General features: G+C 45.2%; 1 protein-coding gene across 3 annotated transcripts; it reads left to right on the top strand.

Annotated features, from left to right (window-relative positions):
- Positions 1–1,976: 1,976 nt before the first annotated feature.
- PHYH (phytanoyl-CoA 2-hydroxylase) lies at positions 1,977–14,296 on the top strand. 3 transcript variants are annotated; one of them, XM_086886538.1, is made up of 11 exons: positions 1,977–2,061; positions 3,907–3,984; positions 4,648–5,463; positions 7,698–7,753; positions 7,874–7,984; positions 8,069–8,234; positions 8,820–8,901; positions 9,847–10,022; positions 10,799–10,948; positions 11,954–12,085; positions 13,310–14,296. In XM_086886538.1, the coding sequence occupies exons 3-11, from the start codon at positions 5,365–5,367 to the stop codon at positions 13,361–13,363; spliced, it is 1,026 nt and encodes a 341-aa protein (XP_086742664.1). In that variant the 5' UTR covers positions 1,977–2,061; positions 3,907–3,984; positions 4,648–5,364; the 3' UTR covers positions 13,364–14,296. The 3 variants fall into 3 exon arrangements, with proteins under 3 accessions (XP_086742664.1, XP_086742663.1, XP_086742665.1); XM_086886537.1 differs by lacking the exons at positions 1,977–2,061; positions 3,907–3,984 and having other exon boundaries at positions 4,372–5,463; XM_086886539.1 differs by lacking the exons at positions 1,977–2,061; positions 3,907–3,984; positions 13,310–14,296 and adding an exon at positions 13,131–13,157 and having other exon boundaries at positions 4,415–5,463.
- The last annotated feature ends 1,407 nt before the right edge of the window (positions 14,297–15,703 follow it).

Here is a 15,703-nt window from a genome sequence, read left to right as displayed (position 1 = left end):
TTTTACTTACCAGTACCAAGTCTGCAACATTTTGAATTGTTTCCCCTGCAAGTGCTCCTGTGCCTGCTGTCAGCAAGAGGAAGGCTCGTGGAACGGGAGCTGGAGCCCCTCTTTTCCCAGCCAGCACGGGGAGCTGCCCCTCGCAGCAGCCTCACTGCTGACCCTGCTCTGCCCAGACACTCCCTGCTGTCCTGAACTGCACTGAACCCGCTTGTGAAGCTTCTCCCAGGTTCTGGAATTTGCTCCTTGATATTCAGACCAGCAAGAAGAAAAGCTTGGATAATTGTCACTGCAGCAAGAATTACAAAGGCTTCCACCTATAAAAAACAAATTACTGGGTCAGGTCGTGTCTTGTGCATCATGCAAAGTTAAAATTTCCAGTCTTCCTCATAATGGCATCTTTGGCAAAACTTGGCTCATCTTTTTTCCACTCAACAGTGTTTTCAACAGACATCTTTTGGAAAGCTAGAATGTTGTTTTTTTTAATTCCCCCCCGGCCTTGTGAGTAGCTTAAACCACACAGTCCCTCACTCGCCTTTTCCTGGAAGTCTTGAGAGTTGTGGGTTCACCACAAAACCTCAAAGCAGTAACCAAGTTTTTGACTTTTCTTTGAGAAAAAAAATCCCAAAAACTGTTTGCTTTTTCACGGCAGTTCTGAAAATAAAGTATCAAAACCAGTTGTGCAAAAAATACTGATTTAATTTTATTTTTTTCCCTGCTGTTTTGCGATATTTATTCTGCTCATTGTCTTTATGGTCATGGGCAAGACTATATGTTATTTTAGTTTTAACAACCCCTAAAGTAGATCAAATGGGTGCAGAACAAGTCCTTATGTATGGGAGTGCTTGTTACAAGGTCTGTTGTAGTTGAAACTGGCTCTGCATGTGTGTCAATTCCCCTCCGGCAGAAGAAGTTCCTTGTCGGTCGATGCTGTTGGGTTTTTTCACTTACTGTGATAATGGGTTCATCAGCCAGGTGTGAAACCTACCCTGGTCCTTCCCTAGATGTGCCCTGAACGGCAGAAGGTTCATCTCCAAGGAAAGGTGTCTGAAGGAAGCTGCTTATCTCTGGACTTCTGGAGGAAGATTTCCTGTTGCTGGAGGAACCTGCAAGGAAAACCCCTCGGGCGAGCTTTTTAAAAGCCTCTCCCAGTGCTTCCTGATGGCTGGAATTTACATCTCAAAGTGCATCCTGGTGCGCCGCTGAGTGGGTGATAACTTGGGAAGTCCTCTGTGAGCATCACCCTTGTTTACAATGTTTTATTTGTTTTGCTAAATCAGAGGTTGTAGGTCCCATTGAGCTGTAGGAGGATATATTGTAAGGGACTGGCAAGTCCCGAATCCTTCACCATTAAGCAAGACACTCAGAGATTCCTCTAATGAATATAAATGGAGGGTTTTTTGAGATGCTGGTGTCAAAAAGCTGTGAGAAAGCAACAGTGAACAGTTGTTTTTAGTAGCCCATGTCCAGTCATTTATACAAACAGAATGTACATACACAGGAATCTCTGCATGTGCCAGCTCCCATTCCTGCTTGTAGAACTCCATCCAAGTTGTGAAAAGAGTGGAGAAAAAAAAATCTTTCTTTGAAAGGAAAGCATTTAATAATCGAAATATTCACTAGGCTAATCAACACATTTGATAAGTAGCATATATTTTTGGAAAGTTTGTAACACTTGTTGCTGTTTAGCCTGTTGTTTTCCTCAGCGGTTTGCTTTCCCCCCTGCATCAGGGAAAAATAACACTCTTAAATTCTGTGGCAGTATATAAAGCCGGAATAGTTTGGTCCTTTTTGTTAGGCATTATTTTGATTTCACGTTCTGCTCTAAATTCAGGATTGAATCTTTTCTAATAAGGAGAAAATTAAAATTAATGTGGCAGCTGCAGTGAGAGGGCAGCAAACCTGAGTGACCACGGGGAGTGGGTGGCTGATACTTAGTGCTTCACTGATTTTTCACTCAGGTCAGGTGAGCAGTTGGGAAGAGTCACAGGAGTTGACATCTGTATTCTGACCACGAGATGTGATTGCAGCCCCTGTGGCTGGTGCTTGAAAAGGGGAAAGGTAATAAAATACCCTCTTGCTCAGCCCTTTGGTAGGTGTTTTTCCCAGCTGGGTGGTCATGAGGGAGAATGGGATCCCTTTCGGGAGCTGTGGACATCAAGAGGAGCAACATGTCCGTGAAGGAGCCATTTCCCTTCTGGTTCACTGGCTGCCGAGGTTGGCTGGCACCACAAGAGCCAACCACAACTGGGGTCTTTTACACTCTGCTCAGAGCACTGGTGGATCCAGCTGTCTCTGGTATTTCCAAAGGGATCTGTGCTGTTGTAATGCGTTTAGAAAAATAGAGTTACACTGTGTCAGTAAGGGATGGGTGGGCATCCCCAGCTGAGAAGTTTGGGACAGCTGGAGAGAAGCCTGGCAGCACTCTTATCCTCCTCAGGATAAGAGTAGCCAAAAGCTTGGAATTCAGCAGAGGTCAGGAGCTAAAGCAAAGCCCAAGGCAGAGAAGTCATTGAGACCCTTGACCCTTTCCATGTCACTTGTCACTATGCCCCTTATGTTGTTCTCTGATGGAGCCACATCTCCTTTTCCCTCCTTCTCCCTTCTATGCATCCATAGAAGCCCTTCTTGACTCCTCTGGTGATGAGAAATGAACCTGCATGTGTGCGGTGGTGGATTTTGTTGTTCTTGTTATTGTCTCATCAACATCTGTTTTCCCTGGCATCTCAGTTAAAAAAGATAATTTTGCTGAGTTGGAGCAGCTGCCACTTCCCACCACAGTAAATTAAGCTTTCAGAAGACCTCATCTTTGGAATTACAGTTCTGATCATAATGTGGATTTTAATAGTCAATTGAGATGCTTATTAAATTATAAGACTGCATCAGGAATGTTCCTGTTGCTGCTAGAGGAATCTCAATCGTTTAGTTTTTATTAGTTTTGTGATTTAATGAACAGAAAACATTAAAACTAAAAGCCAAATGCAAACCATCTGTATAAAAATGTTCTATAAAATTCAGGAAACTGACAGACATAGCTGTAAAAGTACTTTGCAAAGACACAGCCTCTCTTAAATGCCTCCATTTTAATACAATGATTAATGCCACCATCAGTTTCCCTAACAAAGGAAGTTTCTCCCTTATTTCTTTTCCTGGGTTGATGAGATTCAGCCTGTATTTCAGTGATGCTTATCAATGGATTTGAAGATTATTCACTCTGGACTGTTTAGATGCAAAGGATGGTTTGGGTTCTTTTATTTGTCTAAATAGACTAGGGCGTGTGGCCACACCACAGGCAGTCCCCGTGTCACTGTGTGCTGCCAGCAGTGGCCGAGATTGATCTTTTGTTGTGTTAAAGTTCGATCCATCCGAAGGAGGGTACAAATACAGGGCAATGACCTCAGCCACCCTCTGCTCTTGCCAAGGTGGGTGAGGTGTCCTGAATTCTTTGGGGTGTGATGGAATACAACAGGACAGTCCAGTGATATGGGAGTTACTAGTATCAAGATTGCCAGAGAGGCTGTAAGTAAAAAGGAACAATGGGATTTAATGCATAGAGATATTAGGGTTTTTTGAGGCTCTTCTTGTTTAAAAGAGCATATATTAGAAAAAGGTTCTTTATCCAGAGGATAGTTGGGCACTCAGACAGGCTCCCCGGGGAAGTTGTCACAGGACCAAGGCTGACAGAGTTCAAGAAGCCTTAGGACAATATTCTCAGGCACAGGGTGGGCTTGCCTTGTGCTGGGCCAGGACTTAAGTGATGGTTCCTGTAGGTCCCTTCCAATTCAGGATGTTCTATGATTCTATCTATATTTATGTAAGCATGAATTATGTATACATAAAAACGTCTTGGTTCTCAAACTCCTAAATCAGTACAGCCAAATCTCTACTTTTTGTTATTTTTTTCAGGTATGAAAGACACCTTTGCATAAGACAAAACAGATGTCAAACATGCACCTGTGAAAGAAATATCTATATTGCAAACAGGTTTGTGCTGCAATAGGCATGTGTAGTATTATTCTGCTTCATCTTTTTGATGGGGCTTTTACCTAAGTGTTTAAACAGATGAGATTTATTGAGGTTTCTGTTTCAGTGAAAGCAATTGCAGAATAGATCTGAATTATATATAGGCCTTTCAACAGAGTTATAATTAGGAGTTCAATAATAAAGCTATTACTCTAGTTGCTTTTTTTTTCTGTTTCCCCTCACTAGTTTGATTTGAGAGACTTTTATTAACTTTCTGTTTTCTTATGCCTAAGAGTTTTCCTATGGCTCAGTAGTCAAAGGTCTAATTTTGTTGGCAATGGAGAGTGCTGTCACTGCTGCTGCTGTTGTACCTTCACAGTGCCTGTACTCTTGCCTCTGTGACTACACAAAATCGTTTAGAGAGGGTTTTTTCCTAGGTTCCCAACCTTTTTTGTCCCACCTCTGTGAATAGCCTGTTCTGTTATGCCCCTTTTGTTATACACCAAGCATACCATAAGAGCCATAAACACGAATGCACCACAGACCAGAGCCGTTTGTAAACCTGCTGTAGTTTACTTCACTCAGCGGGAGTTCTGCCACTGAATTTTAAAGGAACCAGTTTCCAGGATACAGGTTTTGTACAGGAGCCCTTCCTAACCATGCCTTGGTTCTGTTCATCTGCAGCATTAGCAGGAAGCCTAGTGTATTGACAGCTGAGTTTCTGATCCACCAATATCACCGCAGATTCCAGCAAAACCTGTTGCAGAATGGGAGTTAAGCTTCCTAAAGCAGCTGTAAGCAGAATTTTGCTGCGCACCCTGTCACCATGAGACTGCCAGGAGCTACAGGAGACTTGTGACGGTGCCTCTTCGGGAGCAGGGCCTGGATTGCTCATGAGCGAGGCTTTTATGGACAACCTGGCAGGCCTGAGATCTGTTTTCACACTGGGGCCGCAAAAATATCTCCAAACGTTTTCATGGAAGCATGAGGCAAACTCTGACGGTCTCTTTAGAGACAGATAAGGCACCGATCCACGCCGGCCTCAGCAGTGCATTGTGCAAAGCACTGCTCTCCACACGGGGCTGATGATCACCAGCAGTCACTGCTGGCAGAGAACGGGAAAAAGAGGGGAAGCGGGAGGACCAACGTAAAGAAATCCGCTCGGGAAATTCCGGGCCCTCCGCACGCCCGGCCAGGCCTCCCTCAGGCCATCCCGGCCCGGGGGTGCTGCCGTCCGCGGCTCCCGGCGGGCTCCGGGCCCGCCCCGGCTTCCCTCAGGCCCTTCCCACCGCCGTCCCGTGTCTCCCGGCTGACCCGGGGCTCTGAGGGCGCTCGGGCTCTGAGCATGCGGCGGCCTCGGCTCCGCCCCGGCCGGGACAGCGCTGAGGCCTCCTGAGCGCCATGGAGCGGTTCGGGGAGCGGCTCGGGCAGCGCTCGGCGGCCCGGCTGGACACCATCCTGCGGCACCTCTCCCCGCGGCTGGGAGCGGTCCCGGCTCCTGTATCCTTTCCGCTGTGGGATGGGGAAGGGCCGGTAGCAGCCAAGACTTTGGCTCCCTGTGGGTCGGGACTCCGCTTCCCCCAGCCCGGCGCACTCTGCCCCTCGCTCCCCGCGCCCTTGTGGGTCCGTGGTTTGTCCTACAGGGACACCGGCCTGGGAAGGACACACAGGGCGAGTCCTGTCTTGTGTCCTGCTGCCGAGAACAGCGCTTCCGTGGCAGCCCTGACTGGAATTTTGGGGTCAGCACTTGACCCACCTCAAAACCTCTCTCTGAGCTTCAGCCCCGCAGCCTGTGGGGAGCTGGGATGTGCATCTTGGCAAGGCCCCAGCACGGCCCCCCCAGCACCGAGCCACAGGCTTCCCTGCAGTGAATTTTCCTCTTAGAGATTCAGGGGGGTTGAGGAGGTAAACTCTGCGTGACTTAGAAATCGCACGGCGAGTCAGATTTCTTTGAAAGGTACAGACTCGACTGGTAGAGCAGCAGCAGGAAAAACATCAAGGTTTGGTTTGTGAATGGGAGCCGAGGTGGAAATGTTGGAGGCTGCTGGCATAAGGCAGAGGAAGCCCAGGCAGAAATAAGTTTTTGTGATGATATGTCCCATGGTTCCAAAAGTCAAGTGGAGACTGCTTGCTGAGAATATTTTTAAAGCTGCTGTAATAAATGTTGCTTTAAAAAAAAAGCTGCTTTTTCACAGGGCAGAATGCTGACAAGTTACCTCTGAATTATAATACATAGAAGAGGATGTGATTGAACAGGATGTAGGAGTCCTCAAATCGATTAAAAATATGAGGGCAGATGGATAGTTGTTGACTCAGACTGCTATAACACAAGTAGGAACACAAAATTAGGAATAAATGGTGGGGAAAACACCCTGGTTGTAAAGATACAGGAAGTAGGGGGAGGTGCTGCACAACCTGTTTGTTTTTAAATCTGGGTCATGATGCAAATAGCTTTGGACAAAAACATGACTAAGCTGGGCTGGAGCAAGAAAGGTGCATGGATAAAGTATGACAGACTCTAATAAGAACAGATTTATTTGATGCACCAAATGGTACATCAGTTTTCTGATTTTGTGTTAATCTCTCATGATTTCAGTTGTCCAGTCAACCCAGACTTGTCTTCTGAGTGTTGCTAAGTGTCAAGAGCAAAACCAGTGAGAGGAAGAGGCACTGCAGAGCCTGGGAGGAAGGTGCTGAAATGGAGTCCAGCACTGGGTGGACTTGTCTGCTGTCCCTCCATCTGGGGAGGTGGAGGTGCTGAGGAAGGCCCTGTGCTGGGGTTCAGCAGGGCCTGTGTCTCCATCAGCTGTCTGTGGACATTTAGGAGCCTGAATGGTCAGGAGTCCCGTATTCACTGAAGTTAGGCCTGAAATGTGGGGTGTGTGGGGCACTACCGCCCTCACTTGGGGGATTCCTTGCTCGGGGACTGCTGTGGTGGTTGCCAGCTGGTCTCCCCATCTTCTCTCTGTCTTCCATCCAGTTCCCATCACCTTTTCCTCCCTTGTCTCATCATTTTTGCAACATGTTTTTGCATGTGTCGTTCTTCTCCCACTGTATGTGACTTTTGACAAGATAAAGTTTAAGCTTCCTGGTGTGGGGACAATAGACATAGCTGCTTGAAGAAACCTATTTCTTATTCTCAAAGCATTCATGCTTTTATGAGCAGTAGAGGAAAGTCAGTGGTTTTCATAAAACTCTGAAACAAACATGCATGTGCAGACCAAAAGATCAGCATGAAAATGCTCATTTTTGTTATGGAGGACACTTCAATATCATGCCTAAAGCTGTTGTGAGGCTTATTTAGCAAGTTGGGTTTAACTGCCCTGTTGATGAGAATGTGTCTCTGCATAAGAGAATACAAATTCTTTTTCAAAACCTGTTGAAATGAAGTGGAGGACAAGCCTAAAGCTCTCCTCTCTTCCTGCTGTCCCTGTCATTTGGGAGGGACCTGATCTTTGCAGTAACTGGAGAGAAGGTCAAGGTTTGCAATGGTGTACGAGAATATGAAACCTCAGGTTTACCGCTGCTGCTTATTGTTTTAGATTATTTTCATTTTTAGAATATTTCTTATTATCATTTATTATTATAGAAGCAAAATGAACATGAACATGGATTGAGTGTCCAGCACAGCACCAGCCTATAAGATGAGCAGCACACAGGAATGAGGACTTATGCTTATAGATAATGTTCTAATCTATTTTGCTTGATTGTATATTCCTTAATTCCCACTCCAGATAAGCATTCCTACTTCAGCCCAAGTCAGTGTTGTTCCTCATTCTGGGAAGTTTTGGTAAGCTCCATCTTCCTTGGTAGAGATAGAAGCAAAGTAACCTTCAGAGCTCAGTTCTTCCTTTCCCCAAGCACACGTGTTGGTCACTGGACATGGTTAACGTGTCCCTGTGTGTCCCAGCTACACCCTGGACAACGATCTGCTGACCACAGAGCAGAGACAGTTCTATGAAGACAATGGGTACCTGCTCATCAAGAATCTCGTTTCTGATGAGGACATTGAGCGCTTCAGGTATGAGGCAGTTGCCTGGGGGGAACTCTGGGAAGCTGGAGATGGTTGGGTTCTTCCAACATGGACATTCCCTCTGGTTTGCAGGAAGGAGTTCACGAGGATCTGTAAAAGAGAGGTGAAGCCACCAGGAATTATGATTATGAAAGATGAGTCCCTGAAGTCCCAGTTTGGTCAGTCTGAAAAAGTGGTTAATAAGGTGCAGGACTTCCAGGAAGATGAAGAGCTGTTCAGATACTGCACTCTGCCAGAGGTAAAACAAAGGGTGGTGGTGGTAGAAGAGTGTGTATGAAGATACCTGACCCTGCAGGTCATTCCCATAAACACATAAGCGAGGAAGGAAGATCAGGTTGGCTTTTAAAAGTTCTCCATGAACAGGGCATTGTTGGAGGTTGGGGCAGAAGACTTAAAGCAGTGCTGCTCTGCCCCTGATGTGGAGCCAGTCAGGCATGTGACTTGGCCAAACCATGGCAGGCTAGAGAGACAGATCAGCAACATCTTCTGAATGTGTTTTATCCAGGCAAACATCTGTCACTGGGCAGGTCCAGCCTTGCAACTGATATTCATGTGGCAGACACTGCTCTCTGGGAGTACCTTCCCCATCTTTTCTACCCCTCCCTGCAGACTGCAGCACCATCTTCCCTCTTGGCCTCCTCCCACCATTTCCATTTGTGTGCCATGCCAGATCCTTCCTCCTGTCCTGCATCCCTCCATCCTCCCCTGTCTCCTTCTGTACCCTTGTCCTCAGCCAAACACCAAGTGCCCAGTGTTTCCTCAGAATATTTCCTCTTGTTCTTCATGTTTCTATTTTTTTCTCATAAAGTTTTTTTCCTTGTAGGTCCTCAAATATGTTGAGTGCTTCACAGGGCCAAACATCATGGCAATGCACACCATGCTGATAAATAAACTTCCAGATTCTGGTAAGGAAAACTTGGATTAGAGGAAAATGGATAAATTATTGTGTGTATGCCAGAATTGAACTTAGTATTTTACAAAAGCTGTAAAACAAATTAAACCCAAATAACACTGAAAATTTATAAAGCCATTTTGGTGATAGTTTGTTTGATTTTTACCTTGGTTTAATGAGACAACATGAGAAAACACAGGAGAGTTTTTGAGGCTGCACAAAGTTTAAATAGAATGGCAAATGAGGGAAGTAGAAATATCCTAACTGTGTCTATTTAAGGAGCAAAATCAATGGCAAAAGAAGTATATAAATTATATATAAAAGGCTCTTTTGGTGTGGACTATGTTTCCATTTCCATGGGGGGATAAAAATAACAAGCAAAACTTCAAGAATATTTATTTTTGTTTAGACTTAATGGAAGAGAGCCTCTAGGGCATGGACTCTCTGTGGAGGCTGGAATCCATAAATTGAGATTTTTTTTCCCCCTTTTTTTAAAGAGAAAGCTAAATAAACATGAGCAGGGATGCAGCACAGACAGGGTTTGTTCTGCTTGCATCACAGCAGTACATCCAGTGCCTTCAGACAGCACAGCTGTTGGAGCTTTGTGCAACACTGTGCTGGTCAAAGTTCTCAAAACCGGAGAGCAGCCAAAATGAGTGATGAAAATGTGTGGTGGTGGTGGTGAAGGCCAGCAACAGGAGCCTTCTGAGGGGTCACAGAGCTGAGCAGCCTCCTGGCTTTCACTGTGTGACCCAAGAGCCACCTCCATGGTCCATTTTGGGGTGGGATGGCAGCTCACTTCCTTGGCTTCCGTGGCTGGGCTGGAGCAGGCACTGAGTACACCAAGTGTCTTCAGCAGGAAGCAGCATCTCCTTGGGATGTGCTACAGTGGTTCAACAGGAAGGAAAAGGCTGTGTCACATTTGATGAAGCTGAAGGTTTCTGAACCTGTATTGCAGACAAACAGACTTTTCTGCACCCCATGCATCAGGACCTGCACTATTTCCCATTCCGGCCTGCGTCCCGCATCGTGTGCGCCTGGACCGCCATGGAGAGGGCTCACCAGGACAACGGCTGCCTGGTCGTGCAGCCAGGGACACACAAGACAACCCTGAAGCCTCATGGTTATCCAGAGGTAGAGTGTCATGGAGGGCTTGGGAAGGGCATGCAGGAAGGGGATGTGTTTTGGCTGGGAAAACTTAACTGTAGGGGAAGGATGTGCAGGTCAAAGCTGAGGCTTTCAGTGATTTTTTTTTTTTTTTTTCTGTTTATGCAAATACTGATATTTATTTGGGAGACAGTTTCTTGGGTGACATCACTCCATGTGACATGGGCAGATTTGCCTCTCTTCCCACTTTCACCTGGGAAATGTCCAGCACGTTGTGGCATGACAGCATAAACACATGCCAACATTTTCCACTGCCCTTGCCAAGTCTGAGTGCTCTGTCTCCTGTCAACTTGTTCCTGCCTGGTAGCATGTGTGCTGCTCCAAAGAGGAGGAGTCTGACAGTAAACAACTGGATGGAATAAAATACCAAGTGGTATCTTCTCCTTAAGAGTGTGTGTTTCCTGGCCTGGACTGTCACTGGTGATGGTTATACCAGGAGCAGCAGGCTGGACTCCAGCAGTGGCATTGGCCACCTTTGTGGGGTTTCCCAGTGCTCTCTACAACTGAGAATGTCTTTGTACAAATCCAGCTGCAGAAAATATAGAAAATACAATTTTTCTGTATGTCAGGCTGGAGGTAGAAGGACTAGTAGGCAATAGTCAGACTTCCAGCTTGGCATATGGAATACTCTTTGCAGGGGAAAGAAGATCCATAGCTGTCCCTACTGCCCTACTGTGCTCTGAAAATCAGCACTTCCTCTAATTTTAACTGAGTGATTTCAGTTCAGCCTTTTTCTTTCCTAGAGTAAAACAAACAAACTTTTCCATGGACTGCTTGATGAAGATGAGAAGATTCCCAAGGTTCACCTTGTCATGGAGAAGGGAGACACAGTGTTCTTCCACCCCCTGCTCATTCATGGCTCTGGGATAAACAGGACATCAGGGTTCCGAAAGGTAGGAAAATATCTCTTGATAGAGTTTTTTATATTCTTGATGCTTTTAAAAAAAAGTATCCAACTGTTATCCCTCTTTCTGTTGTTAACCCCCAGCCCCTTTGGATCTATTCTCAGTTCATGAATATGTGGATGTTCCAAGCAGTTTTTATCTTCCTATTATACTTTAGCACTCTCTTGTTTTTTTTATTATTTTTAAACATCTGTCTTCTTTTAGAAGAGCATACTGTGCAGCTGCTTCAGAAAAACAGAACAGGAGTAGAAATTAGATGTTGAATCTATGTTTAAATTAAAGCCTGTCTGGCTGTACTTGCTTTTCTGAAAGTTCCCTTTCAGCTGTCCCAGATATCAGGACTTTCCCTATTTTTTTCCCCCTGTCTTCTTGGTATCCCACCTCTGGATAACAGGAGTCACCATCATTCAATAAAATATATTTATTTATATGATTGCACAACCCATTTTTCTATTAAAGATTTGTTGACATGCATGATTATTTAAATGAAACAGGCAAAAGTGCCCTTGTTTGGAGGCCTGGTCCTGTCTCAGAAGTGATTCATCCAGGCACTGCAGCACGGGCTGCTCTGGTTTTATTTTGGTTTGCCTATTGTGTGGCCTGTTCTTTCAGCCCCTGTGGCAGTTTATTGGTGGATTCAAAATAAGTGTATTGTGACCCTCTGGGTGCAGGAGCCAAGAGCCCTTTCAGAACACACAGGTCTGCTCCAGCCCTGACTCTCCCTTTTTCCACTGCAGCTGCTGATATTCTGAGATCAAGTAGTACAGCTCAGGCTGAGGGAGTGAGGGGGAAAAGGGAAGGAAGAAGAGGATGTCAGCAGCAAGAGTATTTCTCCAAGGGGATGCTTTTTGGAACACTTGGAAAGGAAGGAATTTGCTGACATGATCTGTAAGGAAGGAGGGATGTGTCCACAATCTGGAATGCACGAGGTTTTTTTCCAGCAGTTGTTTGTAGTTGATGTGACAGTGAGTGGTGCCCACTTTCCTCACTCAGAGCATCAGCTGCCACTTTGCCAGCTCAGAGTGCCACTACATCGATGTCAAGAACACGACTCAGGAAGACCTGGAGAAGGAGATGCAGGAAATGGTTTGCAAGAAATACGATGCGACTTCTGTGGAGCTCAAGGTGAGACTTGGCTCAGTGCCCTTTGTTGCAAACCAGGGTCAGTTTCCTTTCCCAAGTCTCTCATGTGGCAGATTGCTATGCCTAGTTTGGCAGATCAGCTGTACCAGGCAAAGGTGCTTGGCAGGATAAAAGACCTGATGTTCAGAGGATGATTGGCAGGCTTTTTTGGGGCCTTTTTCTTCATCATGCCTTGCCCTCTGGCAGCCTCTTCACATCCCTGGAGCTCCAAAAGTTCCTTCTGAAGCTCTGCTTGTAAATAAAAAAATTGCGGTCATTTGCCCTGAATCCAAAACTGTAAGTTGGAATACATTCAGTGCTTGTCCAGTTTGTATGTCCACAGTTGTTAGAGTTTCCCCTCCTAAGGGTGGGTGGATTTTCCTTTTAAAACAAGTAGCCACATCTGATCGCAATAACAAATGGATTTTTTTTGCTTAAATATAATTCCACATCAGTTGTTTATACTCCAGGCTACAGCAGGTTTGACAGCAGTGATACACATCTGCCTCAAAAAAAAAATAAGTGGGACTAATGGACTCTTGCTGAATAACTGAGACCATTGAGTAAAATAGAAAGCAAATGTAAATTCTTCAGGGATCCAGGCACTGAAAGAAAAATAAACCTTGTTACTGGGGTGAAAATGTTCTGAATGCCTTAATCCACAGCAATTCCCAAGGGTGTGCAAAGCCACTATCAATGCAGTAAAGTCTAGATGTAAAAGCAGCAATTTTCTTCTAAAATGTAGATGTTTTACAATAACTGGGGCTTTCTGGAGGGGGGGACTTTCTTTCTCAACCTTGGCATTTTTGTGTTGTTCTGCGTGTTTCCCCCAATGTGCCTGGGTGTGGTGGAGTGCCCAGCTGTGTTTTGCAAACTGATCTTTCATGTCTGTGAAACCACGGCTTGCTTGGCTTTTGGTTCCTGGCTTATTTAGGTACTTGGTGATATCTGAAGGGATATGTAGTGAGGCTCTCTCCTTCTCCTGAGTGGAAATGAGGTTGCTCTTACAAACCCCAGAGAAGTCTCTATGTTTTTGTTTCGATTTAAGGATGTTTTTTAGCCAGAGTTGAAGTTTTCTCCCAGAGGAGTGCCCAGGTCTTATTTTGCCTTCACAAGATGATAAAAACTAAGTAATCCTCTATTCCCATCTCTGTAAACTGGAATCCTGGTCACTGTGTTTTTCTGGCACTCAAGGTGATTTTCTTTTGTCTCATTTTTGTTTTGAAGGATATTTGGAACTTCCGAGCACGGCTTGTGCAAGGGGAAAGAATCAACCTGTAGAAGGCCCTGTGAAGAACAGGATGGAAAACATGGGCCTGAGAATGAGGTTCTCTGAGGGATGAACACTGACCCTGCCTGAGCAGGCAGAATTCCCTTTGTTGATCTCTGTAATGGTAACTTAGCCAAATGCTGCAAAATTGTTTTATGCTAATTCAGAATAATTGCACTGAGCTTGGACTGCTGATGTATGTCAAAGGAAAACTAAGCTAGAAAAACAGATTTGTGGCAGGTGTCTTAAACAATAGAAGAATCAAAGTCTTGAAAGAACACCTTGATTTTCTTGATGTTTTTATTCTTGTTTCTTAAAAGTTTTTAACATGACACACATTTAGAATGATGCTATAGCAACGTAAGATTTTATGCAAGAATTTCCAACTCCCTTTCCTATGCAAAAAAAGAAATAAAAAAATCAGTTTCAGACAAGCCCTCAGTGACATGGGGTGAAGATGTGGGTGCTGGTACCAGCAGAATCAACGGTGTAAGGAAATGGCTAAAGAGAAAGCAGCAACCACTCACAGAGAAAAATGGGATTTATGGACAGGAATACAATTGCTGGTAGAGTTCCTCAAGCGGGGTTTGGCGTGGCATCATACCTGACCAAGCAGCTCTGGCACAGGTGAAATATGAATCTGACAGTATTGGGAGCTACTGGGCCAACAAAGCAGCCTCCCACTGGCCTTGCACAACTGAACCAAGGCTGTGTGAAGTGAGGGAATCCTTTGAGTCTGGCAGGTCTGGAAAAAGGTACCTTTGGCTGCTGCCAGGTTGAGGAAGTGTTTGGATGCTCCCCAGGACGCAGTGGTGGCAGGGTGGAGAGATGCACACTGAAATGATCCTCTTGCCTTTCACAGTGTTTTTCCTTGCTTTTTGGAAGATTCTTTTGCTCTCATAATCTATTTTTTGAAATAAAGAATAAACCAGAGTGAAACTGCACTCAAGGGCTGTGTTGTGTCATTGCTGCTGCTCAGAAACTGGCAGTGTCATTGAACACCCCAGTGCAAAGCATCAACCCTCAGTTTGCTTCCACTTCCCCCCAGTCCACCCAAAGATGTCAAAACAGCACCAAAGGCTGCAGTGATGGGCTCTTGTGGCACCTTCTGCCTTGTTTTGTGATTCTTTTATCTTCGTGCAGCATCTCTAGGATTTCTTGTTTGTTTGTTTTTTAAAGAAGGTGAGGTTTGAGCAGTTAAGTATTGGTCCTACACCCTTGGTGCCGGAGTGAGGTGTCTGGGCTGTGGTTCCCACATGGACACAGACATATCCTCTCAGCAGCCTCTGGTTTGACCACAACACCAAGAAGTCTGATGAGGGGTCAGATCCCCGTCCCAGCTTAGTGGGTGATTTTGGGTGTCCTGGTTGCACATGTCTTCTGTAACCCTGGCACTGATCAGCTCCTGTGGAGAGCATGGGCCCAGATGAATGATTTCCAGTGAGTTGGAGATCCCTCTGCTGAGTCCTTTCCATGGGATTTTTGTGAGAACTTGCTGTATTGTGTCTGGTTCACAGCACAGGATTCATGAAGAGACTTCCCTGTCTGGCATCACTGGTGGAGCAGGGTTAACTGCAGAGGGAGCTGTGACCACAGAGAAGAGCGACAGGTGTCACATTCCCACTTTCAAGACTGAATTTCTTACTATAGCCAGGAAAGAGAAGGAAGGTTAGCTTTGTTTTTAAAAATTTATACACCTTGCCTATGGAATGAGTCTTAAAATTGCCTCTTTCAGAAGAACAAACCCATCAATGACCTCAGAGGTCATCCAAACTCATTGTCCCACCCGATGAAACTTGTGTCCTCATTCCTCCCGACTGTTTGGTAACCGCCCTCTGAGGCAGGCTGTGCTTGTTCTGCTGGGCAGAACACAGCTGGATGAAGCTGGATTCTCCCAGCATGGATGTGTGGTGTTGCTGGATACTGCCCCTGTAGCAATAACACCTTTGAGAAATAAACTTCCAGATCCGTTAGCAGAGCTTCAAGGGTCAGGGAAATGCAGAAGCTGTTGAAAGGCTTGGGTTGCTGTGTTTTAGTGGAGCAGCACTTACCCTATGAGAAAAGTTGCTTGAAATTAAAAGCAAAATATTTAAATTTATTTGGTAATAGTGTGTTTTAGTTTAGCCTTGGCTTGGTGGGATGTTTCTTAAAATTTGCTGTAGGTGTTCAGTTCACACTGGAGGTATTTAGGAGGTGCTCCTAAATTTATGTAACCACATGTTACATCTAAAACTTTGTTTCCAACTAACTTCATGTTCCTGCACTTTAGATTAACCATGTTAGCCGTCCTTCTACTATGTATTTTTAATAGCAGCATCCAAGTTTCAAAGAGGAACATGTAAAAATTAGAC

The sequence above is a fragment of the Cyanistes caeruleus genome, chromosome 4, assembly GCF_971803275.1.
Source record: "Cyanistes caeruleus chromosome 4, bCyaCae1.hap1.1, whole genome shotgun sequence".
Taxonomy (NCBI): domain Eukaryota; kingdom Metazoa; phylum Chordata; class Aves; order Passeriformes; family Paridae; genus Cyanistes; species Cyanistes caeruleus.
This window is presented reverse-complemented; position numbering and strand designations above follow the sequence as displayed.

What these genes read in the sequence shown, in the direction of transcription:
- PHYH (XM_086886538.1), top strand. Translation starts at nt 5,365, where the DNA reads ATGGAGCGGTTCGGGGAGCGGCTCGGGCAGCGCTCGGCGGCCCGGCTG. An exon ending in TGGGAGCGGTCCCGGCTCCT is followed by an intron (nt 5,464 to 7,697) that starts GTATCCTTTCCG and finishes TTCCCACTCCAG; the next exon opens with ATAAGCATTCCTACTTCAGC. An exon ending in GGACATCAGGGTTCCGAAAG is followed by an intron (nt 10,949 to 11,953) that starts GTAGGAAAATAT and finishes TTCCTCACTCAG; the next exon opens with AGCATCAGCTGCCACTTTGC.